The 25,052-nt window shown below is 37.7% G+C and overlaps 9 protein-coding genes across 9 annotated transcripts; 6 read left to right on the forward strand and 3 right to left on the reverse strand.

Moving 5' to 3' along the window:
• Window positions 1–1,973: 1,973 nt before the first annotated feature.
• OCT59_006858 (uncharacterized protein) lies at window positions 1,974–2,465 on the forward strand (the record flags this gene model as incomplete). Its single annotated transcript, XM_066150512.1, has 1 exon — window positions 1,974–2,465. The coding sequence occupies one exon, from the start codon at window positions 1,974–1,976 to the stop codon at window positions 2,463–2,465; it is 492 nt and encodes a 163-aa protein (XP_065998346.1).
• An 82-nt stretch (window positions 2,466–2,547) lies between these two features.
• On the forward strand, window positions 2,548–3,009 carry OCT59_006859 (uncharacterized protein; the record flags this gene model as incomplete). The annotated part of the gene is made up of 1 exon (XM_066150564.1): window positions 2,548–3,009. The coding sequence occupies one exon, from the start codon at window positions 2,548–2,550 to the stop codon at window positions 3,007–3,009; it is 462 nt and encodes a 153-aa protein (XP_065998347.1).
• A 109-nt stretch (window positions 3,010–3,118) lies between these two features.
• On the forward strand, window positions 3,119–3,511 carry OCT59_006860 (uncharacterized protein; the record flags this gene model as incomplete). Its single annotated transcript, XM_066131913.1, has 1 exon — window positions 3,119–3,511. One exon carries the CDS (start codon window positions 3,119–3,121, stop codon window positions 3,509–3,511), a length of 393 nt encoding a protein of 130 aa, XP_065998348.1.
• Window positions 3,512–6,779: 3,268 nt separating this feature from the next.
• On the forward strand, window positions 6,780–8,098 carry OCT59_006861 (uncharacterized protein; the record flags this gene model as incomplete). Its single annotated transcript, XM_066131976.1, has 10 exons — window positions 6,780–6,832; window positions 6,946–6,990; window positions 7,081–7,145; window positions 7,233–7,273; window positions 7,432–7,474; window positions 7,567–7,604; window positions 7,692–7,728; window positions 7,820–7,850; window positions 7,936–7,959; window positions 8,056–8,098. 10 exons carry the CDS (start codon window positions 6,780–6,782, stop codon window positions 8,096–8,098), a joined length of 420 nt encoding a protein of 139 aa, XP_065998349.1.
• A 121-nt stretch (window positions 8,099–8,219) lies between these two features.
• On the forward strand, window positions 8,220–9,005 carry OCT59_006862 (uncharacterized protein; the record flags this gene model as incomplete). The annotated part of the gene is made up of 8 exons (XM_066132046.1): window positions 8,220–8,222; window positions 8,307–8,321; window positions 8,441–8,472; window positions 8,548–8,570; window positions 8,650–8,682; window positions 8,766–8,805; window positions 8,878–8,920; window positions 8,988–9,005. The coding sequence occupies 8 exons, from the start codon at window positions 8,220–8,222 to the stop codon at window positions 9,003–9,005; spliced, it is 207 nt and encodes a 68-aa protein (XP_065998350.1).
• Window positions 9,006–10,046: 1,041 nt separating this feature from the next.
• On the forward strand, window positions 10,047–10,673 carry OCT59_006863 (uncharacterized protein; the record flags this gene model as incomplete). The annotated part of the gene is made up of 1 exon (XM_066132114.1): window positions 10,047–10,673. The coding sequence occupies one exon, from the start codon at window positions 10,047–10,049 to the stop codon at window positions 10,671–10,673; it is 627 nt and encodes a 208-aa protein (XP_065998351.1).
• A 3,750-nt stretch (window positions 10,674–14,423) lies between these two features.
• Window positions 14,424–14,939, reverse strand: OCT59_006864 (uncharacterized protein; the record flags this gene model as incomplete). Its single annotated transcript, XM_066132180.1, has 1 exon — window positions 14,424–14,939. One exon carries the CDS (start codon window positions 14,937–14,939, stop codon window positions 14,424–14,426), a length of 516 nt encoding a protein of 171 aa, XP_065998352.1.
• Window positions 14,940–17,238: 2,299 nt separating this feature from the next.
• Window positions 17,239–17,583, reverse strand: OCT59_006865 (uncharacterized protein; the record flags this gene model as incomplete). Its single annotated transcript, XM_025329725.2, has 1 exon — window positions 17,239–17,583. The coding sequence occupies one exon, from the start codon at window positions 17,581–17,583 to the stop codon at window positions 17,239–17,241; it is 345 nt and encodes a 114-aa protein (XP_025164527.2).
• Window positions 17,584–20,225: 2,642 nt separating this feature from the next.
• On the reverse strand, window positions 20,226–23,195 carry OCT59_006866 (uncharacterized protein; the record flags this gene model as incomplete). Its single annotated transcript, XM_066132301.1, has 17 exons — window positions 20,226–20,305; window positions 20,385–20,433; window positions 20,654–20,693; window positions 20,892–20,940; window positions 21,020–21,063; window positions 21,156–21,198; window positions 21,290–21,334; window positions 21,412–21,450; window positions 21,524–21,562; window positions 21,654–21,699; window positions 21,779–21,826; window positions 21,912–21,949; window positions 22,034–22,080; window positions 22,163–22,210; window positions 22,441–22,487; window positions 22,569–22,615; window positions 23,162–23,195. The coding sequence occupies 17 exons, from the start codon at window positions 23,193–23,195 to the stop codon at window positions 20,226–20,228; spliced, it is 783 nt and encodes a 260-aa protein (XP_065998353.1).
• Between the last annotated feature and the right edge of the window lie 1,857 nt (window positions 23,196–25,052).

The raw sequence follows: 25,052 nt of genomic DNA on the forward strand, positions 1-25,052 counted from the left end.
AGTTGAAGACATATCATATACATAAAAATGCAATACTCAAGAATCGCCCGCACTTTACCAACATGACCTGACATCAAGGAACTTCAGTATTCCGGTGCCCGCTTTTCCAGAGGAGCTATCGCCAGACTCGGTCAGACTCTCCAGGCGCGATTTCCAGATAGAAAGTTCCAGATCCTACTTTCCTATGAAAACTGGAAACCTGGTGGATGGACATCAGGAAACCAACCAGCCAGCCTCTTTTCACTATTAGACCATTATGATGAAGCACAACTACCGGATGACGCAGACCCTGATTATTTTGAACGATTCATAATTTATGTGAGAGATGCCCCACCGGTTGCAGGGGGTTGCAACGGGGAGCTAAATGATTGCCTGTATGAATGCCTGAAATATATCTACGGCACATTCTCTAAAATGCCAAAGTCAATCGAAAAGCCCGAGTATATCAAAAAGGCATTAGGTCTCAATCGCGATGCTCCCATCCCAGTTTCATGCATGGACAAGGTTGAACAACTCACAGGAAGTCTCGCAATTAATATTGTGGGGGACATTACCCGAATCTCTAAGAGTAAGTCCGATAGACGTGCGACTCTCATCCTGTCAGAAGGCCACTACTCTCTCGCGTTAAATCCCAGAAGACTCCACCCCAGTAAATTAGATAAAAAGCGTAATTTACCCATTGTATACCATGAAGATGGAACCAATAATGTAGTCACAATATACAACGGCAAAACAGTTAAGTCTTGCACAATTGCGCAGTTTCAAAAGACTAAGAATTCCAAAAGTTCTTTCATTCCCGTCGAGAAAAACCGTAAGACTGGAGTATATGAAACTCTTGAAGAAGCATATCAGAGAATCCATGAGGAGCGGGATATCTTTTTACAGGAAACAAAGAAGTTCGGTTTAGGAATCGACTTATCATACCATAACTGGTCTTACAAAAGAATGGCTCTCTGGTTATTCGAACGATTAAGTGTAGGGATTCCAGCCAATGATCCTCTTGACCCGATAGAAGCAGAGTGGTTAAGTGATGCAATGATGGGAGGATTAATCTGGGCAGATAACGAGTGGAAGGGCTATGGAAGACAGTACGACGCAACAAGTTTATACCCGAGTATCCAACAATCGAACGCGAACTTTCCAATCAGACGGGGTAAATTCCAGACACTTAATGACTTTGTTAACCACAGGGGTTATGCCTTGTATGGATTATTCCATGCCAAGGTAAGTGGGAATAATATTCTCTTCCGACAGAATAAAAGGGGAATCTATACATTCATCGACTTACAACGAGCAAAAAAACTTGGTCTCAATATACAGTTAATACAGGATGGGAAGCCAAATGCATTGATATACGATAGAGAAGTGAGAATCCCTGGAACTGTAATATTCGGTGAGTATGTACACTTCCTCTTCAAAATTAAAAACCAGGGTGGCGTAGCTGGCCGCGTGGCAAAGCGAGTCCTCAACACATTATGGGGAGCATTATGCCAGAGGAAGCGTAATTATAAGACACTCACCACAGATCAAACAGACCCATTTACATTTCCAGAGGGCCATACACTCGACTCTATCATACCAGTAGGATCCGACCAGTGGCGATTCCAGTTTACAAACCCGGGTAATCCCTTCAAAGGTAAGTATCCCAGGATCGCCCATTCTTATTAGCACGTGGTCGCAAAATCACATCTGAGGCAATTCAACCATACAAGGATAAAGTACGACGTATCCATACAGACGGATTTATTTTAGAAGAACAGCCAGATAGCCCCGCGCTTTTCACTTGTTCAGAGAATGCAGATACGACTCTAAAGACTTTCAAGTTTGAAACCGCGGGATACTGCCATGTGAAAAATGCGAACAAAGTTATCTGGACATGATTGCTAAGGACCGGTATGTGTATTTTTTACTGACATACCGTGATGGCATAATTGAATAAACCTATGGGATATGTAATCTTACGAGATACCCAAATGCAAAACACCGACGGATTAGGTAGACAAGACGATGAAAGTTTCCACACGTGGGCTAGGCGCATTCAGAATGCTGTGCAATATTATGATACTTGTAGTAGAATAGGTTATAAGTGGCCACCTTATCCAAGGTCTCGTCAAGCTGTATATGCTTATATTGTGCACATTAGGAGAATAGTATCACGACTACCAAATAGGTGGTACTGTACCTACTGTAAATATTTTATTGATCGCGGATGGGGAGCCGACGCTTCTATGGATCAAGCGGTACGACTACATTTATATAGTTGCCCAAAGCATTTTAATTTCGACTATTATACTCATCATGCAGAAATGATCCAGAATGCCTTTAGGAGATATATAGAAAGAAGGAACAATAACACGGCTAGGATTATCCAGAAAGTCGCTATCCCCTGGTTGTATAGACCAGGCTTTCCATTGATGCAAAAGGCCGAGCAACGCTTCTACCGCCTTGCAGTATCCCAAGTGTAAACCCCGAGGTTCATATTTATTTTTTCTCGTTTTAATGAACAGGTAACTGAAGATTCATATTTATTACAAAGTACAAAGAATCATGTCAACATATACCGAATTCGCAAGCATTGTTAACAGCACTAGTGAGAAGGTTATTTACGAGACATCGCGCATTCAGCCTAATGTTGTCTCTGACGAAACTGTCCCCAAGATTATCCGCGCATTAAAAGATACTATAGTAGTCGCATTAGTATCTGGGTTTAGCAAAACCAGTTACCTCGTCCAGGACCACGTGAAGTATATCAAGCGAATCCAGACGGCAAATTCTCCTGTATCATATGTGAAGTTCGTGGCCAGAAAACTCTTCCCAGATAATGCGGCATATACTGCTAAGATAGCAAAAATCTGCGAATCATACAAGAATAAACAAGCTCTCCTAGATAAGCTTGAGGCCCTCTTCGAATTGTATTATAATGCGACTAAGGACTCATCAACCGGTCCCCCAAAGCGAGCTATTACTAAAAATGAGGCTGAGAAAACCTTAACAGAACTTCTTGCATAAGCGGCTCCTGTGGTCCTACGATCCTGTACGAATTTAGTCTATATTTTTTATCCATGTGTAATAGGCATACAGTAATTGAAGATAGCTATAGTATAAGTAACATAACATCATGTTGGACCGATTACCAGTAGAAATAGTCAAACGCATTGTCGCAAAGATTCCGGATACCGACCTTATTGCAGCGAGTAAGGTAGATAGAGTGTGGTGGCAGGAAGTTCGTCAAGAGGCATATAAGAGGTGGAAAAATTATGCCACTACGATCGGGTATGTCCGAGCTCTTGGAAAGCCATTCGAAAAAGGGAATGTTGACTGGATAACATTTGAAGATGTAAATGACTTCTATAAAAGATGGATAGACCGCCTCACCGAGGATCAGCTTTATATTATGGAGAAAATGCTTAGGAATGGGATGGTCGTGGACCCCCAAGAGAGGGAAACCATAGAGCATGCATTAAGTGAACATAGATGGGGAGGCGATCCTTGGGGACTGGGAGTGGTATGAATGGACTCAACAGAAGTAAGCATTTTGTACTTGACTTTCGTAGGAATTACCCTGCAGAGTCATATTTTTTAGATCCGGCCGGAATTACCGCGTAATCCCGAATTACCGAAAAGGGAAATTTATGTTACACAAGATTCCAAACGCATTTTTACCAAAATCGATTTTTTGTGGAACGGGTATCGCCCAATAAGGAAATGATCTACGTACCCGCATGAAGTCACATGACATCGAAATTATTAGATCGAGACATCGTGTCCCGATCTCAAAGTTTAGCACTTTTTTTATACACTGTACTGTAAAAAATTCCACAGTTTTTCCATGAATGCTTTTTAGGCCAATAATCCAATAACTTATTCATCAGGTATCCTCGTGTTTCGTGACAAGGACTGATGACGATGTCACTTGGTTATTGTAAATTGAAGATAACAATTAGGTATGTAGACACGTACAGAAAAAAGACATGTCATACCCTTATATAACTAATCCTATAACTGGACGTCCAATCTGTGTTGGTGGAGATACCTTTAATCGAATAGTTATGGAATCCCATGATTATATCGATGGAAGGCTTGTCCATAGACAAACCGCACTGCCTCCACACCAGGAACAACCTGTATATTTAAATACAGATACAGGACGCTATATTCAACACGGTACTAGAACGTATCATAGATTGGTTGAGAGTGACTACGAGGTAGTTGAGGACTACTACCTTGTTCATTCTGAAGAGGAGGAGCTTATAGAGGAAATCAGCAATGAAACACGCTATAATGAGGAAAATCTTGATGGCCAGCGGTTAACTTTCAATGATATACAACAAATTAGGGCCGCTATTCAGGCTGACCAAGATGAATATGATGATTTTATCTTACAGCAGGATACGACTAACGGGACACCTTCCTCCGGTCCTTCCGGTCATCCACGAACTTTGGAGGACCATGCCCCGAGACTTGCAGAGCTTAATATTGAGTTGTGTAGGGAATGTCTCATGCCTGTAAGCCCGAGTGACTTAACGGACAAGTTGTGCAAGGACTGCGCTTCCTAATGGTCAGTCCTCCGGTCTTCCAGTCTTTCCAACGGTTGATCCCTTAATGCCAGTTATTTTTTTTTCTACAAATGACAGGTATTTAAAGATAACAATATATAAAAAAGATTGTGAAGGATACTAAGTGAGCGAATAATCAAAGAAAGATAGCCATGTCAACATCAATCGTAATAAACCAGTGTCAAAACTGTGGAGTATTCTCTGCAAAAGCGGCATATAGAGGATTATCCAGCGTGTTGTATAGACAAATTATAAAGAAGATTGGTGACGAGAGTGAACCTTTACAAGCCTTGGGACTTGCCAGGGATAAGTTGGTCCAGATTATTCGTTGGGCAAGTAATGCGGATTTTACGCAATTATTCACACAAAGACTGGATATGAAAATTATGGATGGAGATTCATACGAGGATACTAGGAAGTGGCTTCTTGAACAGCTTATAGCCATTGGATGTGACAGTGGGGAAATTGCCTTATATCAGTTCTTACGGAATACATACCCGGATGGTATTGACGAACCCTTTACTACATTCTATGAGAAATATGTAAGTCATATAAGTAATCCGATGACTAAGAACTTTGCTTCTCGAGCCTTAGGAGCTATTGGGTTAAAAGCTAGGATGTTACGGATTGACTTCGAAGGACGTAAAAAAAGCGCCATGATTCTTAGGGCTTCTGCGGAAGAACTTCACGAGATTCTTACAAAATACTATTGATCCCTACTCGTAATGCTCGACGGTCCATGTGGCCCTTAGAAAAGATCTGTAAAAGGACCCCAATGCCTTCTATTATTTTTTTATTATCCAAAGGGTGACTAGACTTCAGGGTTTCATACCGGGAGAATAACTCCTTTACGGTCTCAGGTTTTGGAATTTCAGTCTTCGTGGTCCTATCCCGTACTTTCGCTAAGAAGTTTTGGAAGTCTGATCCCAGGGTCTTACCAGATAGTCCGTAGGCTTCCCGAAAGATGTACTTAATCCAGGTATCTGCGTTCTTAGCTATAACACCAGATACGAGAAGGTGTTTTCTCTCTTTAGGCGATGGATATTCCCGAGCAAACTTGATTAGCTGGGAGGACTTTTTTGCTTCAGCTACGGCCTTCTGGCCATAGGGACTAAACTTCGATCGAACTGGGTTCAAACTCGGATCGAACGGGGATCGAACTGGATTCAAACTCGGATCGAACGGAGATTGAACTGAAATCGAACTAGGATTGAACTGAGATTGATCGGTGATCGAACTGAGACTAGTATCCCATCTAACCCGAATGGATAATGGATCGCTCTTGGATCTTCTAAGATCAAATACTATAAATTCGTGTTGTAGAGTAAGGTCATCGATTACTGGAGCTAGTGATTCCGATTCTTCTGTATACTGGCGGATGATCCTCTTAGTATCGGTCAAACTTCCGTGACCTCCATGTAGGGAAATATAATTCACATTTTCACGAATAGCCTTGGGAATGGTAAAGAATCTTTGGGCCACATAGATACACGAGATATTTTTATGACGCCCGTGTGTAAAAAATCCAGTGATGAGATCCTAGGTTTTTTTAGGCGCATCCATCAAATCCTCGAAGATTACCACAGTAGCCTGGGTGGATCCACTGGTCAAATGATGAAATATCGGGTAATAACGTATTGGTCAAATATCAGGAAATAATCAGAAACCCGATATGGCATGATAGGCAATATTAAACATTTACAAGTATCGGTAATCCGAAATGTTTAATAATATTTTATGAAAAAAATCTGATTTTTTAAAGACATATCATTAAAATATCAGAAAATTTTATTATACCTATCAGTAGTCTGATAGGTCATTGGAATAATTTACGGCATGTAATTATTTCTATTCCCACAAAAATCTTCGATCTTTTTTTTAATTGATAAACTTTTTTTTTTTTACACTTTAAAGTTAATTTTTTTTTAACTTTTTTCTTACAATACTTTAAATAAATAAATTTTTATCACACCTTTTGAAGAACCAAATATTTAACTCGAAATCAAATTTCTAACTTCTGGCAAGCTCGTCCAACGTTCGGAATATAATCTGCAACATGCAGAAACGGATTAAAAAGTTTCACTTTAGTAGTCTCCGGACTTCTTTTCTTTTGAAGGAAACGCCGGACTCTTGGAGACTTTAAGGAAGCCGAAGACATATACCGGTATCTAAATTAGTTCCAGTCTTCCGGAGTAAGCAAAAAATTTTTTTTTATTTGTTTTAATGAACGTTAGCACTAATATTCTTTTTTATTTTTTAGGTCCAGAACGCCGAAGGTATAGGTTCGGAATTCGACATTTCGAAGGTATACTTCTTCGAAATAATTTATTTTTTTATTTTTTCGACTAGCGAAACGTTTATTAACGCTTCGTTTTTTTTGCTTTTTTAGGTTCGGCTGGGCAGCTCCTTCGAGACGGAACTCGATATTTCGAAGGTATACTTCGAGTATACTTCGAAATAATTATTTTTTTGTTTTTTCGACTAACGAAACGTTTATTAACGTTTCGTTTCTTTTTTCTTTTAGGTTCGGCTTCTTTGGGCGGCTTCTTGGCTTCTTGGACGGACGGAAATCAATAAGACATTTTGAAGGTATATATACTTCAAAATGTCTTTCTTTTTTGGGTTTTTTTTTTCAACGAAACGTTTATTAACGCTTCGTTTTTTTTGCTTTTTTAGGTTCGACTTCTTTGGGCGGCTCCTTACTCGACATTTCGAAGGTATACTTGAAGTATACTTCGAAATATATTTTTTTTTTGTTTTTTTTCAACGAAACGTTTATTAACGTTTCGTTTTTTTTTCTTTTAGGTTCGGTTTCTTTTGGGCGGCTCCTTAGACGGACGAAATTAAATTCGACATTTCGAAGATATACTTCAAGTATACTTCGAAATATCTTTTTTCATTTTTCAACGAAACGAACGGTAAGTTTCGCAACACGTTGCAAAACTTACAATTTTTTTTTCTTTGAGAGTTTGAGAAACGTTATTCTGACGTTTCTCTCTTTTTTTTGTAGGTTCAAGTGGGGAGCTTCGAAATGGCAAACCTCGAATGGTAAGTTTCACAACGCGAAACTTATTTTTTATTTATTTTTTTTTGTAAGAAACGTTATATTAACGTTTCTCTTTCTTTTTTTTGTAGGTTCAAGTATTTCGGCCTTGTGAAATTCGAAATGACGGTGAGTTTCGCGACGTTTAGTTACGTTACGAAACTTAAAAAATTTTTTTCTTTGAGAAACGTTATATTAACGTTTCTCTCTTTTTTTGTAGGTTCAAGTGTTCGGCTCGGTGTTTCGAAACGGTAAGTTTAAACGTTGCGAAACAATCTTTTTTTTATTCTTTTTTTTGTAAGAAACGTTATATTAACGTTTCTTCTTTTTTTGTAGATACTCTCTGGATATTGGATTTCGGTTAGGTTTCGAAGTTTCGTTTTGAAACTTCGATTCTTTTTTTTTATTTTTTTTTTTAAAGAAACGTTACTAATGTTTCTTTATTTATTTTTGTAGGCTCCCTTCGACTTTTATACCGGACTGGGATGCTAAGGCCTAAGAGAGGGTAAGTTTCAAACTTTCAATATTTTTTTTATTTTTCAAAGAACGTTTCTAACGTTCTTATTATTTTTTTTTTGTAGAATCTGTAGGCTCCGCCGCTCCGGTACTCTAAGGTCGAAATGGTAAGTTTCGTAATGAAAATCGTTACGAAACTTTATTTTTTTTATTAAGAAACGTTTTAACGTTTCTTTTTCTTTTTTTTGTAGGATTTGTTGAGCTCGGTATTTAAATTCGGTAAGTTTTTTTGTCGAAACTAAATATTTTTTTTTCAATAAATCGGATTTAGATATATGGGGGCTGTTAAAGAAACGTATCAACGTTCTTTTTTCAATTTTTTTAGGTTACCGGACTCCTAGGAACTTGGAAGTCTCGGTATAATATATAGGTGGCGTATGACGTTTGATTGTGTTAAAGAAACGTACTAACGTTTCTTTTTCATTTTCTTAGGTTACCGGACTTGGAAGAATCCGGTAAAATATATGGGAGGAGTGTATGGCGTTAATTGTATTAAAGAAACGTATTAACGTTTCTTTTTTTTCATTTTTTTAGGTTACCGGACTCCTAGGAATTTGGAAGAACCCGGTAAAGTATATGGGGAAGTGTATAGCGTTGGTGTTTAATTATGTTAAAGAAACGTATTAACGTTTCTTTTTTTGTTTTTTTAGATTACCGGACTCCTAGGAATTTGGGAGAACCTGGACTTAGGTATATGGGATAATGCGGTGTATGGTGTTTAATTGTTTTAAAGAAACGTACTAACGTTTCTTTCTTTTTTAGTAGGAACGCCAGACAAGATTACGAACTGGACTTTGGACGAAAGGTAAATAGAAGGGTTTTTCTATTTTTTTTGTAACATTTTTAACGTTACTTTTTTCGTTTTCTTGTAGGTAATTCGCTCAAGATGAAATTGACACAAGGTACCAGAACTTATTTTTTTTAATATTTTTCGTTAAGAACGTTTACTAAACGTTCTTTTTTTTTTATAGAGAACGAAATAATATTTCACTCACAATTTTACCAAGTCAAAATCAACCTAATCCACCACAATCTAATATCCATCTTCTGCTTAATTCGTTTGGTATTAGTAGGCAATAGTTCGGAAGAGTTGGCATAAAAACTTTGGGAAAAATAGTTGTTTGTTGGAATCGAACCAACTGGAATAATATTCCAAACCATTAACAACATAATGTAGATAGATAGAATAGGATAAATTAACGAATATAATTTTTAAAAATATAATAATAAAATAAATATATATATATGTTATTATGTTAAATAAATAAATAAATGAATAATATATAGTATATATAAATGAATAAATAATAAGTTTCGGGTTTCGATGTAGCAAATATACATCTAATATTATAAATAGTTCGGAGAAATATCGGATTGCTGAAATTCTTCCGATATTCATATAGCACTTTACCGTTATGTTCTAACCTGAAAGTCACATGACTTATACCTGATCTGCGCCGAGAACTGGTCACAAATCGGGTGGATCGATCAGCTGCCATTCAGGTTAAAATCGAAAACATATAATAGGGCTATCGGGTATATGAAATTTACCCGGTAGCCCTTCATTCGACCAGTGGGAGTTGAAGTCCTTAACATTTGGAATCTCACTATGGGATACTGCGGTAAACAAAATTTCTTCTTCTTTGAAAAATTCACGTACGACTGCCCACTTCAGTTCATCGAGGTATCTGCCAACTAGAATTACCGCATCACATAATATGTACCTTTCGCCATCCTTCTTTGCCTTCTTGTCTCCCATTAACAAATTAATGATCATAGTTGTTTTACCCGAATCAGAACTTCCTGCTACGGCAAGACGGAAAGGCCATGATGGGGCAAACTCATTACCCTGTCTCGAGTCAGTCGTGTACTCGTCCAAATTGTATACATAAAGATCCATTTGAATTTTATTCTAATTTAGTTTAAATACGATGTCAACACCAATTGCAATTTATACTCCTTCAGAGCCTACTGGACCGCCTCCTAGGGATTTGCGTGATATGAATAATATACCATTAGTTGCGGTAATTAAGGATCTAACAGATTTTTTAACTGTCAGTGATCGCATGGTTGTTAATCGAGATGTACAAAATGCAAACCATCGTCTTAAACATGCTCTTAATTTATTAATTCATCACTGTAGAGAAACATACGAAGAACGCGATATATTAAAAGCGGAACGCGATCGATCTCGAAAAGAACGCGATGAATTACAAGATGAACTCGAGGTTCAAACGGGTTTGTTAGGTCTTACACAAGATGAGTTAAATAACGTACAAGATACTATTACTGGTTTAGAAGCTAATTTGGCTGAATTGGAACGTGAGTTTGGTGGTATGCGGATGACTAATCGTCGTTTTCAGCAGCAATATAATCTTATGAGAGGAGAACGTAATAGAGCTATAGGTGAACGTAATAGAGCTATAGGCGAGCGTGATGCGGCACGAAATCGGCTTGTATATGCCAATAATCGGGTTCTTTTTGGAATTCGGACATTGGGACGTCTTAGGAATCGACTTTTCCAACAAATAGCCGCTCTGCGTATCCAAGTACAATGATTTCGGATTAGACAATTGAACCCTCCTCCACATCCTTTCAACCATCCACAAAATACGATATGGCTGCCGTTGGTATAGCTGCCCCCATATTTCATGGTCGGGAAGATGAAGATCTTAATCTTTTTATTGATAACTTTTTAGGGTATATTAATACCGTTGGTATTGATCCATTGGACGATGCCGGTGCGCCTCCTGGTCAGGTGCGAGCGATGGGGGTTCTTCGTAGCTGTATGAGAGATGAAGCGATGAGGTGGTTTGATGCGGAACTTACTGGAAAAAATTGGGAACTCTCGAATATTCGGTTAGTGGCTGCTGCAAATGGTGGAGCCGGTGCCACTCGCCGAGCATTCAGAGCTTTGGTTGTTCCTGAAAATGCTGGTGCTGGACGACTACATCCTAATACTTATGTGCCTGGATCTGCTGCTCATGCATATTCTCTAGTTGGGGTTAATGCGGCGGTAACTATTGGAGACGCATTTTTCCCGTCACGCGCTGATATCGTTAGAACGAATTTTAAAGTTGAAGAGCAGTGGAGGCGTGCGGGCGGACGTCCTACTCATCAACCTGTTAATGGGTTGGGAAATCATGGAGGTCCATTTAATGCTGCTGCCCAGAATCAACCGATAGTCTTACAGGGGATTCTCCTGGATCAAGCATTTATGCATATGCGTACAAATTTTCCAACCGTCGTGGAAGAAAGACTTCAGATACGATTTAGTAATCTTTACCAGGAACAAGGTGAACCTGTTCGATCTTACTATAAGCGAGTTGAGAGGGCTGGGGATATTGTAGGATATAATCGAATTATGGTTACTGACCAGTTCTATAGAGGACTTTTGCCGGAAAACGTTATTGAAGCTTCCAGAATCGGGGCGGCACCTCTTAATATATTAATCGATAGATTGAGTGATCTTGAGCGATGAAAAGGTGAAATGTTCTATGGATTACAAAGGCGCCAGGGTATTGAAAAGGCTAAAAAAGAGGAATTGGCTGGCTATACTCATCCCGTGACTCCACACGAAGGTGCTGTAATACAAAGGTCGACAGATGTTATTACTCAAGAACGATTACAAGAATTGCTCAAGGCGCAGGCCGAGGAACTTACCAAGAATTTCCAGGCGCAATTTAAACAATTACAAGTATCTAAGCCAGTTCGTAAACTACCGGTCTATAGACAACAGATTAAACCTGTTCGACCAAAACCACAGAGACGCGTTGTTCAGGATCATCAGGATCCTGATTGGGATGATGATTATGTAGATCATGATGTTGGTGATGACCCTGATGCTCCTGAATGGACTAGTGAGGATGATCAACATGTTATTGATCTTATTATGGGATATGAGACGTCTAAAAGATTTCCAAAGCGACTTCAGAAGGCTAAAGATAGATGCGATGATCTGGAATTAGCCTGAGCAATGAGAAACCTCGATCTTAATGATGATGCTATGGATATTGATACTAATACCGCGAGTTTTGATGACTTGAAAATTGTTCCCGATGAGGAAGGTGGTTTTCGGATTTGTGCGGTTCGAAGTACAAAAAAAAGTAAACTCGGATAAGGGTGTAAGTATCTCGAAACTTCTTAAATCTGTTCCAAAAAAATCAGTTAAAATGACTCCTATTAAGATTCCTGTGAAGGTTACTAGTAGTAAGCCCACACTTATAAAAGCCGTCACCAAAAATGATTCATTAAGTTTATTAAAGTCTGCAGATTTTAGAAAATTACTCCGTGAGATTATTCGGGAAGAATTAAAGTCTGCTCGTAAAAGTACGGAGATTCCAGAAGACCTAGTTGAGGAAAAACAAGAAGAGGATATCAGGGAAGATGACCTGATGGATATTGACATAGCTCGTTTGGAGAATACTAAAGATCTTTTAGCGCTGGATGGGGAGGTCAATGGGATAGCAATTCAGTGTTTAGCAGACACTTGTGCTAACGCGTCTTTTATTCAGAGGGAAGCCGCTGAAGAATTAGGGTTGGATATCGACAAGAGTATTACACATAACATATCCGGCACTCCGGGATCTGGTAGGACATTCGGCATGGTAAAAGGTGTGTCAATCAAACTAACCCCTGATTGTGTAATCACTGAGAATCTCGCGGTTTTAAGCGATTACAAGCATAGGGAGATTGGATTGAGCCGGACGTGTCTGAAACGTTACAATTATGATGTCCATGAATCATGTGAACATATCGCCCTTACTTGTAATGAGAAGAATGTTTTTATCCCGATAGTTTCTGACGTGAATCGAGGAGACAAAAAATAGGGAATATTTATTTTTTATTCCCAAAACTTGCGGATTAAGGCAGGGACATCCTCCTCCAACCGGTCAGCGGGTTCCCAAGTGGCTTCGATATCTGGGTATCGTTCCCACTTGACTAGATACTGGTCTTGACCCTTCCTGATGCGATGCTGGAGTATCCGCTCAGGTACAAATCTTTCGGGTTGCCCTCTTATCACGGAGCCAGGTGGGGATGTTCATTTTCTGGAACAATCTGCAACTCTTTTCGGGTGTACGCACATCTGGATACACCTAGACGTCCGTGTGGTCCATCAAGAAGATACGTAGGAGGCTGTTCGGGTGAGAGGATCATTTTTTTGATGACACGGATATTGGGATTCCATCTTATGTCACCTGTACGAAATTTTCCATGAAGTTTATTACCGAGTATTGAGATAGGTTCATCTAACTTTACTCGGACACGCATTCCTTCAGAGAGAAGGTCCGTCTTTTTTGACACTTTTGGTGACCCAGTCGGAATGTCTGGGGGATTTCTTTGCCAGATTTCATCTATTTTACTAACCACATCATGGAAATCTTCTGACCATTCCACGGATGTCACCCCGGTCTTCAACTCCTGTGCTACCATTCGTTTGAGAAGGGGTTCTTGAATAGCTTGGATAGCTCGTTCAGCGTATGATTGCTGTTTGTGTCTTCCTGGTTCTCTGAACCTCATCATTACCCCTAGGCTGTTCAGGAAAAAATCGCGTACCTGGTTGTTAGTGAATTCTGATCCGGAGTCTGTCTCCAGTCGATGTGTTGGTGGCTTAATACGATTTCTTCTGTAGATTTTGGCAAACCCGTTTAGAACCCTATTTGCAGTCTTATCTTTTAGGGGTTCTGCGTCGACTCGTTTACCCGCGACTTCCACCACTACGAGGAAATAGTGGAATCCTTTGAGGTCGACTGGCATCTCTGCGAGATCTGCCTGATGCGTCGCATTTGGTTTCCATACAACTACTCGTGGACGCTCTGATGACTTCTCCTTTAGGGGCTTTTTGTATAGGTTGTAGTGCTCCTCGCCTTTTAGAATTCGTGCCGGTACTCCAGAGAGATTGTAGTATTTGTAATAATTCTCTAAATGCGACATATTACGACAAATTAAAGGAAAGATTTCGGACTTCAAATCTTAAGATGACACGATTTTACTGCCTAAAGTGTAAGAAGGAAACCGAGACTGCTAGTGAAATACAAGATATGACCACAAATGGCCGCTATCATTTATATGGTAACTGTGTAGTTTGTGGGATGCATAAGAATACTTTTACTGGGATAGACTGGGTTATCAAAAAGAAAACCAAGGAGAAGAAAAAAGAAACCGCGGCTAAAAGACATCAGACGGCGTATAATCAGCAATGCAAAAAACTTGGGCAAAAAATTTTAGAGGCTGATAACGTGTGTAAACAGTGTATTGATAAATGCCTTAAGGAAGCAAAAAAAAGGAAGACGGATTAGTACCGCCTTCTAAAAGTATTCCTCATCATCCGAGTCATCGAGAGATACCTCTCCATCATCTGATTCATCGTCCGAGTCATCAAGAGTACAGCCTTCCTTAAGCAATTGGATGTTGTACGTTATTTGAGTCCATTTCTCCCAGTCGGACTCTTGCGTTATAAAGCCACATCTGAGGAGAGCTCTTTCTACTGCCACCATTCCTGCGAACCTAGTGTATTTTTTCTGATCGGCTTCATTGAAATTGCCAATGGCCTCCCTGTAGTAGTCTACTGCCTGTTTGTATACCTCCTCAGCTTCTTTATATCGCTTCCACAACTCGGCTTTACAACCGTTGTACCAGAGTCTGTTTATCTTGAGATGTTTTCCGAATTCTTTGATCGGAAGGTTTCTGACCATCTCTCTCACTATGTCTGGGTCGTTGAGGGGCGAAGCCTGCATTACTTCCCATTTACGGATCCCATAGATGTCGATAAGATCAAGTCCGAGGTCGTCGGCAAGAGAAGTGGCGGCGTGTAAGTTTATCATTGTATGTTACTTATAGTTACCTAATCTTCAATTGCCGAATATATTTTTTCCAAAGATCCGCGTTCCTACCCGGTCACCCTCCTGTGGTTCTACAGTCCTTCTAGGGGCTATTAACCTACCTGTTAACTTGGTTTGCTATCTCATTGCCTCCAATGAGAAAATGAATGGAATCCTGAAAGAGTAACGGATCGTAACGAATGTAACAGATCTGGGGGGGTAAAATCAAAACTTTTTTCTGAGGGGGTGTCCTCTCCTAACTTTCTGAAATATCTGTTACATCTGTTACTCCCTTCTGATTCTATCGTATTTTCCTCTCTTTTCCCTTATTTTATCTGTTTTTTAGTATATTTTTAGTAACAGATGTAGTAACGGATAGTAACGGATCTTGGGGAGTCCCCGCCCCACGGAGAGGGGATGTAGATACTGCGAGGCCGTGAGGCCGAGGTGGGGTGAGCGCTAGCGAGACACACTACCAGCCCGACGACCCTGACAACCTTTTTTTTACTATCCCCGTTGCTCTCCCACCGGCTGTGGGTCTAATCCTGGTCACCTTTTTATATTTTTCACCTACTTATATCACCTTTTTTATATTTTTACCTACTTATATTCTACTTATTTCATAATCTAATTCACTTATATCCTACTTATTTCATAATCTAAATCGTTTATTAATATTTTCACCTACTTACCCCTAACCGAACAAGAAATAGGATTTCAAAGCCAACAGAGCCAAAAAAGGTAAGGAAATATTAACCCATCCAGGAAACCAGCTATGGAGTCAATAGAGTAGAATAGCAAGGCAAGCAATTACCCTTATACCGAGAAAAAATGTAATTGAATAAAAGGTAGGTACCAAGTAACTATACAGATAAATAGTATATAACATGGTATATACCGCTGAAAAGCTGGCATCAATCTTCGGCTGCACAGTCTCCGATCTTATGGCTATCAATAGGGAGATCCTAAAAAGCCACCAAACCCCGTATGCAGTATCAGTAATCCCCGAACTTGTGGGCCATATCCTGGAATACATTCCAAGTAGAAATTTCAGGACACATCTTCTAGAAGTCAGCCCAATCTGGAGAGCCGAAGCTGAACGAGTACTCTGGAAGCAGCATAAAAAAGCCGAGGAGGCATACGACAGGGCAGTAGAAAAGAAGAAAAAAGCAAATGATGCTCTTGGCCAATGTCGTCAGGCTGGTAGTGTGTCTCGCTAGCGCTCACCCATTTCAGCTTCACGGCCTCGCAGTACCTACATCCCCCCTTCATGGGGTAGAGAATTCCCTATATATACTAACGCCATGGCCACAGTGGCCATGGCTGGTCACAGTACTTTCCAACTTCTTTTTTTTTCTCCATTTTTTCTTATATATAAAACTACTATGACCACTATGACCACTATGACCAGACTACTAAAAAGTGGATAAAAACACGAATAAAGCTGAAATCAGACAGAATATCCGGCCATAGTACTGGCCATAGTTCGAAAAACTTATGATAATACTATGACCACTGAACTATGACCACCCAACTATGACCACCGAACTATGACCACCTTAGTAAGCTCCTCAGGCTCTAAAACCTGATTTATGCTATGATTATCCTTTATACACTCACCTGGATTCCAAGTATGACCACCGAACTATGACCACCGAACTATGACCACCAAACTATGACTACCAAACTATGACCACCGAACTATGACCACTTGCCCCCGTCAGAAAAATATATTCGGCAATTGAAGATTAGGTAACTATAAGTAACCTATAAGGACAAACAACATGTATACCGCAGAAAAGTTAGCAACAATCTTCGGCAGCACAGTTCCCGATCTTATGGGTATCAATAGGGAGATCCTAAAAAGCCACCAAACCCCGCATGCAGTATCAGCAATCCCCGAACTTGTAGGCCATATCCTGGAATGTATTCCAAGTAGCAATTTCAGGCCACATCTTTTAGAAGTCAGCCCAATCTGGAGAGCCGAAGCTGAACGAGTACTCTGGAAGCGGCATAAAGAAGCCGAGGAGGTATACAAACAGGCAGTAGACTACTACAGGGAAGCCGTTGATAATCCTGCAGAGTCATATTTTTTGTCCAGATTTTTACAATGATTGATGACTATGTAACCATATCATCAGGTATCCTTACATTTTTCAACAAGGATTGATGACCATGTAACTTCATCATCAGGCATTCATGAATTCTTAACATAAACTAATAAATTTTTGAATGTTCTATCTAGTACTCTTTCAAAATTTTGTCTAATCACTAGTTTGAACTGATGAGATAGCAAATTAAGTTAATCCTCTCCACCAGGTTTCCCTAAAGAAATTCTTGTTGGCTTTGGACTATGTAATAATGCAGAAAGCCAGCAAAATGATTTATCATCTCTTATTATATTATTAGCAAAAAGCCATTGTAACATATTATTTCCTTCTTTAAATTCCTCAATATCAAGTGGACATGATCTCAATAGTAATAAAAGTTGATTTATATATAATCTAGCCATTTCTTTATCCTCTTCAGTCTGTTCTAAATCTGCTATTGTAGGATCATATGTAAATTGTGAAGTTTTAGAACTAGCAGTTGAAAGTGGAATACTATGAATACTTGATTTACTAGACAAAGCAGTATGTTGAGACATTGTCTCCTCAAGATCTCGAACAGATTTTTTGGTTGAAGCAGTATGTTGAGATAATGTTTCTTGAAGGTTTCGAACAGATTTTTTAGTTGAAGTAGTGTGTTGAGACATTGTTTCCTCAAGATCTTGTATTTTACTTTGTGCTGCTTCCTGCTGATTTGATAAATCTGTTATATCACCTGACACTCCCTTAATATCCATTGATGTATTTTTTAATTGCCAAGAAATTGCTCGCATTTGTGAAGCAAGCTCATCTATAGTTGCTTTAAGCTCTTCTACAGATGATGTACCACCATATTTTAGATTGTTTGGAAGGTTATATCCAACTTCTGAAGGTTCTGGAATAGTTTCTGGATAGCTAATTACTTCAGTAATTTTAGGTATACATGGAATTCTGCGATTCAGATGAGTGTTTCTATCTCGAGTACTTTTAAAATTATCTTTTCCACATTTAGGACATGGAGGCAACATGGTGAATAATATTACAACCACTCAGTAAAGGTAAAGTGTTCATTTCTGATGTGTATGTTCAAATGGACGAATGGATGGATGGAATCCTGAACATTATTGTACAAATGGCCAGATGAACAAATGGATGCCATTCCATCTAATGCTATATTTTTAACGTATAAATGGATGGATGGATGGAATCCTGAACATTGTTGTACAAATGGCCAGATAGATGAACAAATGGATGCCATTCCATCTAATACACATTAGAAATTATTAGAGAACATTCAAAAATTTATTAGTTTATGTTAAGAATTCATGAATGCCTGATGATGAAGTTACATAGTCATCAATCCTTGTTGAAAAATGTAAGGATACCTGATGATATGGTTACATAGTCATCAATCCTTGTAAAAATCTGGACAAAAAATATGACTCTGCAGGATCATCAATGGCTTCCCTGTAGTGGTCTACTGCCTGTTTGTATACCTCCTCGGCTTCTTTATGCCGCTTCCAGAGTACTCGTTTAGCTTCGGCTCTCCAGATTGGGCTGACTTCTAAAAGATGTGGCCCGAAATTGCTACTTGGAATACATTCCAGGATATGGCCTACAAGTTCGGGGATTGCTGATACTGCATGCGGGGTTTGGTTAGAGCTCCGAATGGGTCAGGTCAGGTCAGGTTAATTGATAAACCTGACCTGAAATTTTTTTTCAGGTCAGGTCAGGTCAGGTTATATCAGGTTGTCTGTTTGACCTGACCTGACCTGAAACCTGAAAATTTTCAGGACTATTTTTATTAAAGTATTGAAAAAAAACAGTACAAAACTTTTTTTTTTTAATATAATATTATGAAAAAAAAACGTTTTTGCAACGTTTTTTATTAAAATATTGAAAAAAAATATTGCAAAACATTTTTTTTAATATAACATTATGAAAAAAATGTTTTCGCAACGTTATTATTGAAATATCAAAAAAAAAACGTTACGAAACATTTTTTTAATATAATATTATGAAAAAACGTTTTCGCAACGTTTTTTCTCAAAATATTGCGATTCAACATTTTTATATTAAAATCATATAAAAAAGTGAATCCCAATACTGCAATTCACTTTTTTATATTGATTTTGTATAAAAAAAGTGAGTTGCGGTATTGCGATTCACTTTTTTATATTGATTTTATATAAAAAAAGTGAGTTGCGGTATTGCGATTCACTTTTTTATATAGAATATTCACTTTTTTATATAAATTCTATATAAAAAAAGTGAGTTGCGGTATTGCGATTCACTTTTTTATATAGATTTTATATAAAAAAAGTGAGTTGCGGTATTGCAATTCACTTTTTTATATAGATTCTATATAAAAAAAGTGAGTTGCGGTATTGCAATTCACTTTTTTTATATAGAATCAATATAAAAAAGTGAATCGCAATGCCGCAACTCACTTTTATTATATAAAATCAATATAAAAAGGTGAATCGCAATGCCGCAACTCACTTTTATTATATAAAATCAATATAAAAAAGTGAATCGCAATGCCGCAACTCACTTTTTTTATATAGAATCTATATAAAAAAGTGAATCGCAATACTGCAACTCACTTTTATTATATAAAATCAATATAAAAAAGTGAATCACAATACTGCAACTCACTTTTATTATATAGTAGAATCAATAGTTTCAGGTCAACAGGTCAATCAGGTCAGGTCAATCTTCATACCTGACCTGAATTTTTTTTAAAAATCTCATACCTGACCTGAATTTCAGGTCAGGTCAGGTCAGGTTACCTGAATTTGGCTGACCTGTTCGGAGCTCTAGGTTTGGTGGCTTTTTAGGATCTCCCTATTGATACCCATAAGATCGGGCACTAGTCAAAATAGTCCAAATCGGCCAAAATTCAACCAGCTGATTTTAGGCTAATTTATGGTCTAATGCTGGTCGAACTTTAGCTGATTTTTTGGCTGCAGTTCGCTGCCACTTGCCTAAAGTTCGGCTTGAAATTTCGGCCAAAATTCAGTTAACATTCGGAACAATTTCAGATAGCAAATTTTGGTGAATAGTTTTCCGAATGTTACTTAATTTATATTGCAAATTTGTACTAAATTTATTTACTAATATTCAGCCACAACTCATTTTATTTGATATTCGCAATAAAATTACAACTTTATTTATAAATGCATATTACAAATAAGTATTACTAATCTACAATTCCACAATCACATAATTCATGTATTCGTATATACTTACGAATCTTGATCTTTTGGAAACCCACCGAAACTATAAAAAAAAGAAAAGAACGGTTAGTAACCGTTCCATAATATTAAAAAAAAGCAAAAAAACCCAAGATTCTACTTACGAATCTTTGGTTTTTTTCTGTTTATCAGAACCCACCCGAGACACCAAATCTATAAAAAAGAAAAAAAAAGAGCGGTTATTAATAACCGTTCATAATAATATTAAAAAAAATAAAAAATAAACCAAGATTTGTAAGTACAAATCTTGGTTCCACTTTTCTAAAGATCCCGAAACCTACAAAAAGAAAAGAACGGTTATTAGTAAACCGTTCGTAGTAATAAAAAATAAAAATAAAAAATAAAAAAAGAACCAAGATTTGTACTTACTTACGAATCTTGGTTTTCCGTTGTTCTTTGAAAGCCCACTGAATCTAAAAAAATAAAATAAGAACGGTTTATCAGTAACCGTTCGTTAATATTATAAAAAAAAATAAAAATAAAACCAAGATTCGTACTACGAATCTTGATTTTTTCCATTCTTCGGAAGACACTGACCTAAAAAAAAGAAAAAGAACGGTTAGAAACCGTTCGTAATAATAAACAAAAATAAAAAAAATAAAGATTCATACCGAATCTTTAGTTTTTTCCGTTCCTTGGAAAGACGGAATCCACCCGAACCTATAAAAAAAAAATCAAAAGAACGGTTAGTAACCGTTCCATAACATTAAAAAAAAAGATTCGTAAGTATATTACTTACGAATCTTTATCTTTGGGTTTTCGTTCGTCGGAAGCCCACCGCACCTAAAAAATAAAGAAAAGAACGGTATTAGTAACCATTCATTAATAAAATTAAAAAAAAAAGAAAAAATTATAAAGTAAAGATTCGTACTTACGAATCTTTATCTTTGGGTTTCGTTCGTCGGAAGCCCACCGCACCTAAAAAATAAAGAAAAAAACGGTTATTAGTAACCGTTCGTAATAAAGAAAAAACAAAAAAAAAAATTATAAAGTAAAGATTCGTACTTACGAATCTTTATCTTTGGGTTTTCGTTCTTCGGAAGCCCACCCGATCCTATAAAAAAAAAGAAAGAATGGTTAGTAAACCATTCGTAATAATAATAAATAAATAAATAAATTAAAGATTCTTACGAATCTTTGGGTTTTCGTTCTTCGGAAGCCCACCCGATCCTAAAAAAAGAAAGAATGGTTAGTAAACCATTCGTAATAATAATAAATAAATAAATAAATTAAAGATTCTTACGAATCTTTGGGTTTTCGTTCTTCGGAAGCCCACCCGATCCTAAAAAAAAAGAAAAGAACAGTTATTAGTAAACCGTTCATATATTAAAAAAAAAACAAAAAAAATTAAACCAAGATTCGTACTTACTTACGAATCTTGGTTTCTTGGTTTTCCGTTCTTCGGAAGCCTACCAGATCCTAAAAAATAGAAAAGAACAGTTATTAGTAACCGTTCGTAATATTTTTTTAAAAAATAAAAAAAATCCAAGATTCTTACGAATCTTGGAATTTTCCCATTCTTCGGAACACGGAAGCACACCCAAACCTATAAAAAATAAAAGAACAATTATTAGTAACTGTTCGTAATATTTTTTTTTTAAAAAAAATAAAAAAAAATCCAAGATTCTTACGAATCTTGAAATTTTCCCATTCTTTGGAACATCCGATCCTAAAAAAAGTAAAGAACGGTTATTAATAACCGTTCATAATATTAAAAATAAACAAAAAAAAAATAACCAAGTTTCAAACTTACGAAACTTGGTTTTTCCATACTTCGGAAGCCCACCCGAACGGCCGAACCTAAAAAAAATAAAAAGAACGGTTAGTATTAACCGTTCATATTAAAAATATAAAAAAAAAACTCCAAAGAATTCGTACTTACGAATCTTTGGGGTTTCTATACTTCGGAAGCCCACCCGAACGGCCAAACCTAAAAAAAAAGTAAAAAAAGAACGGTTAGTAACTGTTCATATTAAATTAAATTAAAAAAATAAAAAATAAATAAACCAAGTTTCATACTTATGAAACTTGGTTTTTCCATACTTCGGAAGCCCACCCGAACGGCCGAACCTAAAAAAAAAGTAAAAAAAGAACGGTTAGTAACCGTTCATATTAAATTAAATTAAAAAATAAAAAAAATAAACCAAGTTTCGTACTTACGAAACTTGGTTTTTCCATACTTCGGAAGCCCACCCGAACGGCCGAACCTAAAAAAAAAGTAAAAAAAGAACGGTTAGTAACCGTTCATATTAAAAAAATAAAATAAACTCCAAAGAATTCGTACTTACGAATCTTTGGAGTTTCTGTACTTTGGAAGCCCACCCGAAAGCCGAACCTATAAAAAAAAAGTAAAAAAAGTGAAAGGGGAAAGGGAAAGGAAGGAAAAGGGAAGGAAGGGAAAGGGGAAGGGGAAACAGGGAAGGGGAACGAAGGAAAGGAAAGGGGAGGGGAAGAAAAAAATTATTAAAAGTTTAAAAAAGGATGTATAAGATGATCCTTTTTTAAACTTTTAATACGCGTAATGCGTAATGCGTAACGTTTGATTAACAAAATTAATAAATCGACCATAAATCATATATGTCGAAATTTGGCCGATTTTTAATAATTTACGAAATTTGGCCAAAATGTGTGACAGATCAGCCGATTTGTCACATGACCGAAAGTTTTGATTTCGACCAGTGGGGACTGTGCTGCCGAAGATTGTTGCTAACTTTTCTGCGGTATACATGTTGTTTGTCCTTATAGGTTACTTATAGTTACCTAATCTTCAATTGCCGAATATATTTTTCTGACGGGAGCAAGTGGTCATAGTTCGGTGGTCATAGTTTGGTGGTCATAGTTCGGTGGTCATAGTTCAGTGATCATAGTTCGGTGGTCATACTTGGAATCCAGGTGAGTGTATAAAGGATAATCATAGCATAAATCAGGTTTTAGAGCCTGAGGAGCTTACTAAGGTGGTCATAGTTCGGTGGTCATAGTATTATCATAAGTTTTTTGAACTATGGCCAGTACTATGGCCGGATATTCTGTCTGATTTCGGCTTTATTCGTGTTTTTATCCACTTTTTAGTAGTCTGGTCATAGTGGTCATAGTGGTCATAGTAGTTTTATATATAAGAAAAAATGGAGAAAAAAAAAGAAGTTGGAAAGTACTGTGACCAGCCATGGCTACTGTGGCCATGGAGTTAGTATATATGGGGAATTCTCTACCCCACGAAGGGGGGATGTAGGTACTGCGAGGCTGTGAGGCCGAGGTGGGTGAGCGCTAGCGAGACACACTACCAGCTCGACAACCCAATCATTGGAGAAGTAGGGTATCCTCTGTGAACTTGAATGGGAGGCATATCAAAAGGCTTGTAAAGAGAGAAACAAATGCCGCAGTAGAGCATATTATAGTAAAAGAAGCTATTCGCTGTTGTAACTTACAACTATAAGTTACTTAAGGATAGAGAATACATCGGGACGAGGATGTGTTCGGTGACTCGGATGACGATGACTCAGATGGTGAAGAATAGTTTAGGAAGACAGTACTAATCTGTCCCCCTCTTTTTTTACTCTCATAGGGTAGGCAGACAATTAATTTTATTTTCAGAAAAAATCTAATTGAATAAAAGAGGAGTATAAAAAGTTTACAAGATGTCAACACATCAAGCAAGAAGTGCCCAACACAGACAAGTCATTCGATCAGTTTTAGCTGAACTCAAGCAGGTATCTGTCAAGTCCATCCCATATCCCCGCTCAAATGCAAAATTGCAGGAATATGAGGATGAGATCCGCCAAATCCGTGAAGCACAAGCAGTGGTAACCAATGAAGAGATAACCCGCATGATGCAAATTGACCCAGACCCACATTATGAGGTAGTCTTTGAACGTCGTGATCAGGTACGTATAGGAAAGGAGTTAACAGACTCAAACTTTATGGCTGATATTGCTATAGGAACACCTGGAGAGCATGACTATGCTTCATTTCTCACAGCACACAGTCAAACAATCCAGAATATTCTTCAAAATGAATGAGATCGATTAGGATCAATAAAGGTAAGAATTGGAATATTTGCCACAATAAGACGTTTAGATTCTTACCTTGAGGGATTATTCGGAGATGGTAACTTTAGTGAAGATGATGGAGTAGAGTATATCTACAGATATAACATACCATTTAAAACTCGCAATATGCCAATCCTACCATCAACAGATATTAATGGTACATTTAACTTTGCATTAGCAAGAATCATGCAGAAAGTAGAAGACTATGTAAATTACGGATCAGGTTGGGAATTCTATCGTGTAGAAAAAATATTTATAGAAATCTCGCAATTCCAACCACCCACAGGAGCAGGACACATACCACTCCCAAAAGATCTTGCCACGAAAAAGGGAGTAGTAAATCCAGCTAATGATGATGACAAATGCTTCCAGTGGGCAATCCTAGCAGCATTACATCCAGTAGAAAAGAATGCAGAAAGAATTTCCAAGTATAAGGAGTATGTAAATGAGTTAAACTTTGAAGGTATCGAATTTCCAGTACAAGCTGATGAGGTAATTCTAAGAAGATTTGAGCGACAGAACCCAACTATTGCCCTCTGCATCTGTGAATGGCGTGACCACCGCCTATGTCCAATATATGTTACCGATAGGGATGATGCAGAGGGCCGTAAAATAATAGATTTAGTACTTATCAGTAATGGGGAAAAGCAGCACTATTGCTGGATTAAGAATATGAGCCGTTTAGTAAATAAACGTACAAAAAATGGACATGCAATATTTGTCTGC

The sequence above is a fragment of the Rhizophagus irregularis genome, chromosome 15, assembly GCF_026210795.1.
Source record: "Rhizophagus irregularis chromosome 15, complete sequence".
NCBI lineage: Eukaryota > Fungi > Glomeromycota > Glomeromycetes > Glomerales > Glomeraceae > Rhizophagus > Rhizophagus irregularis.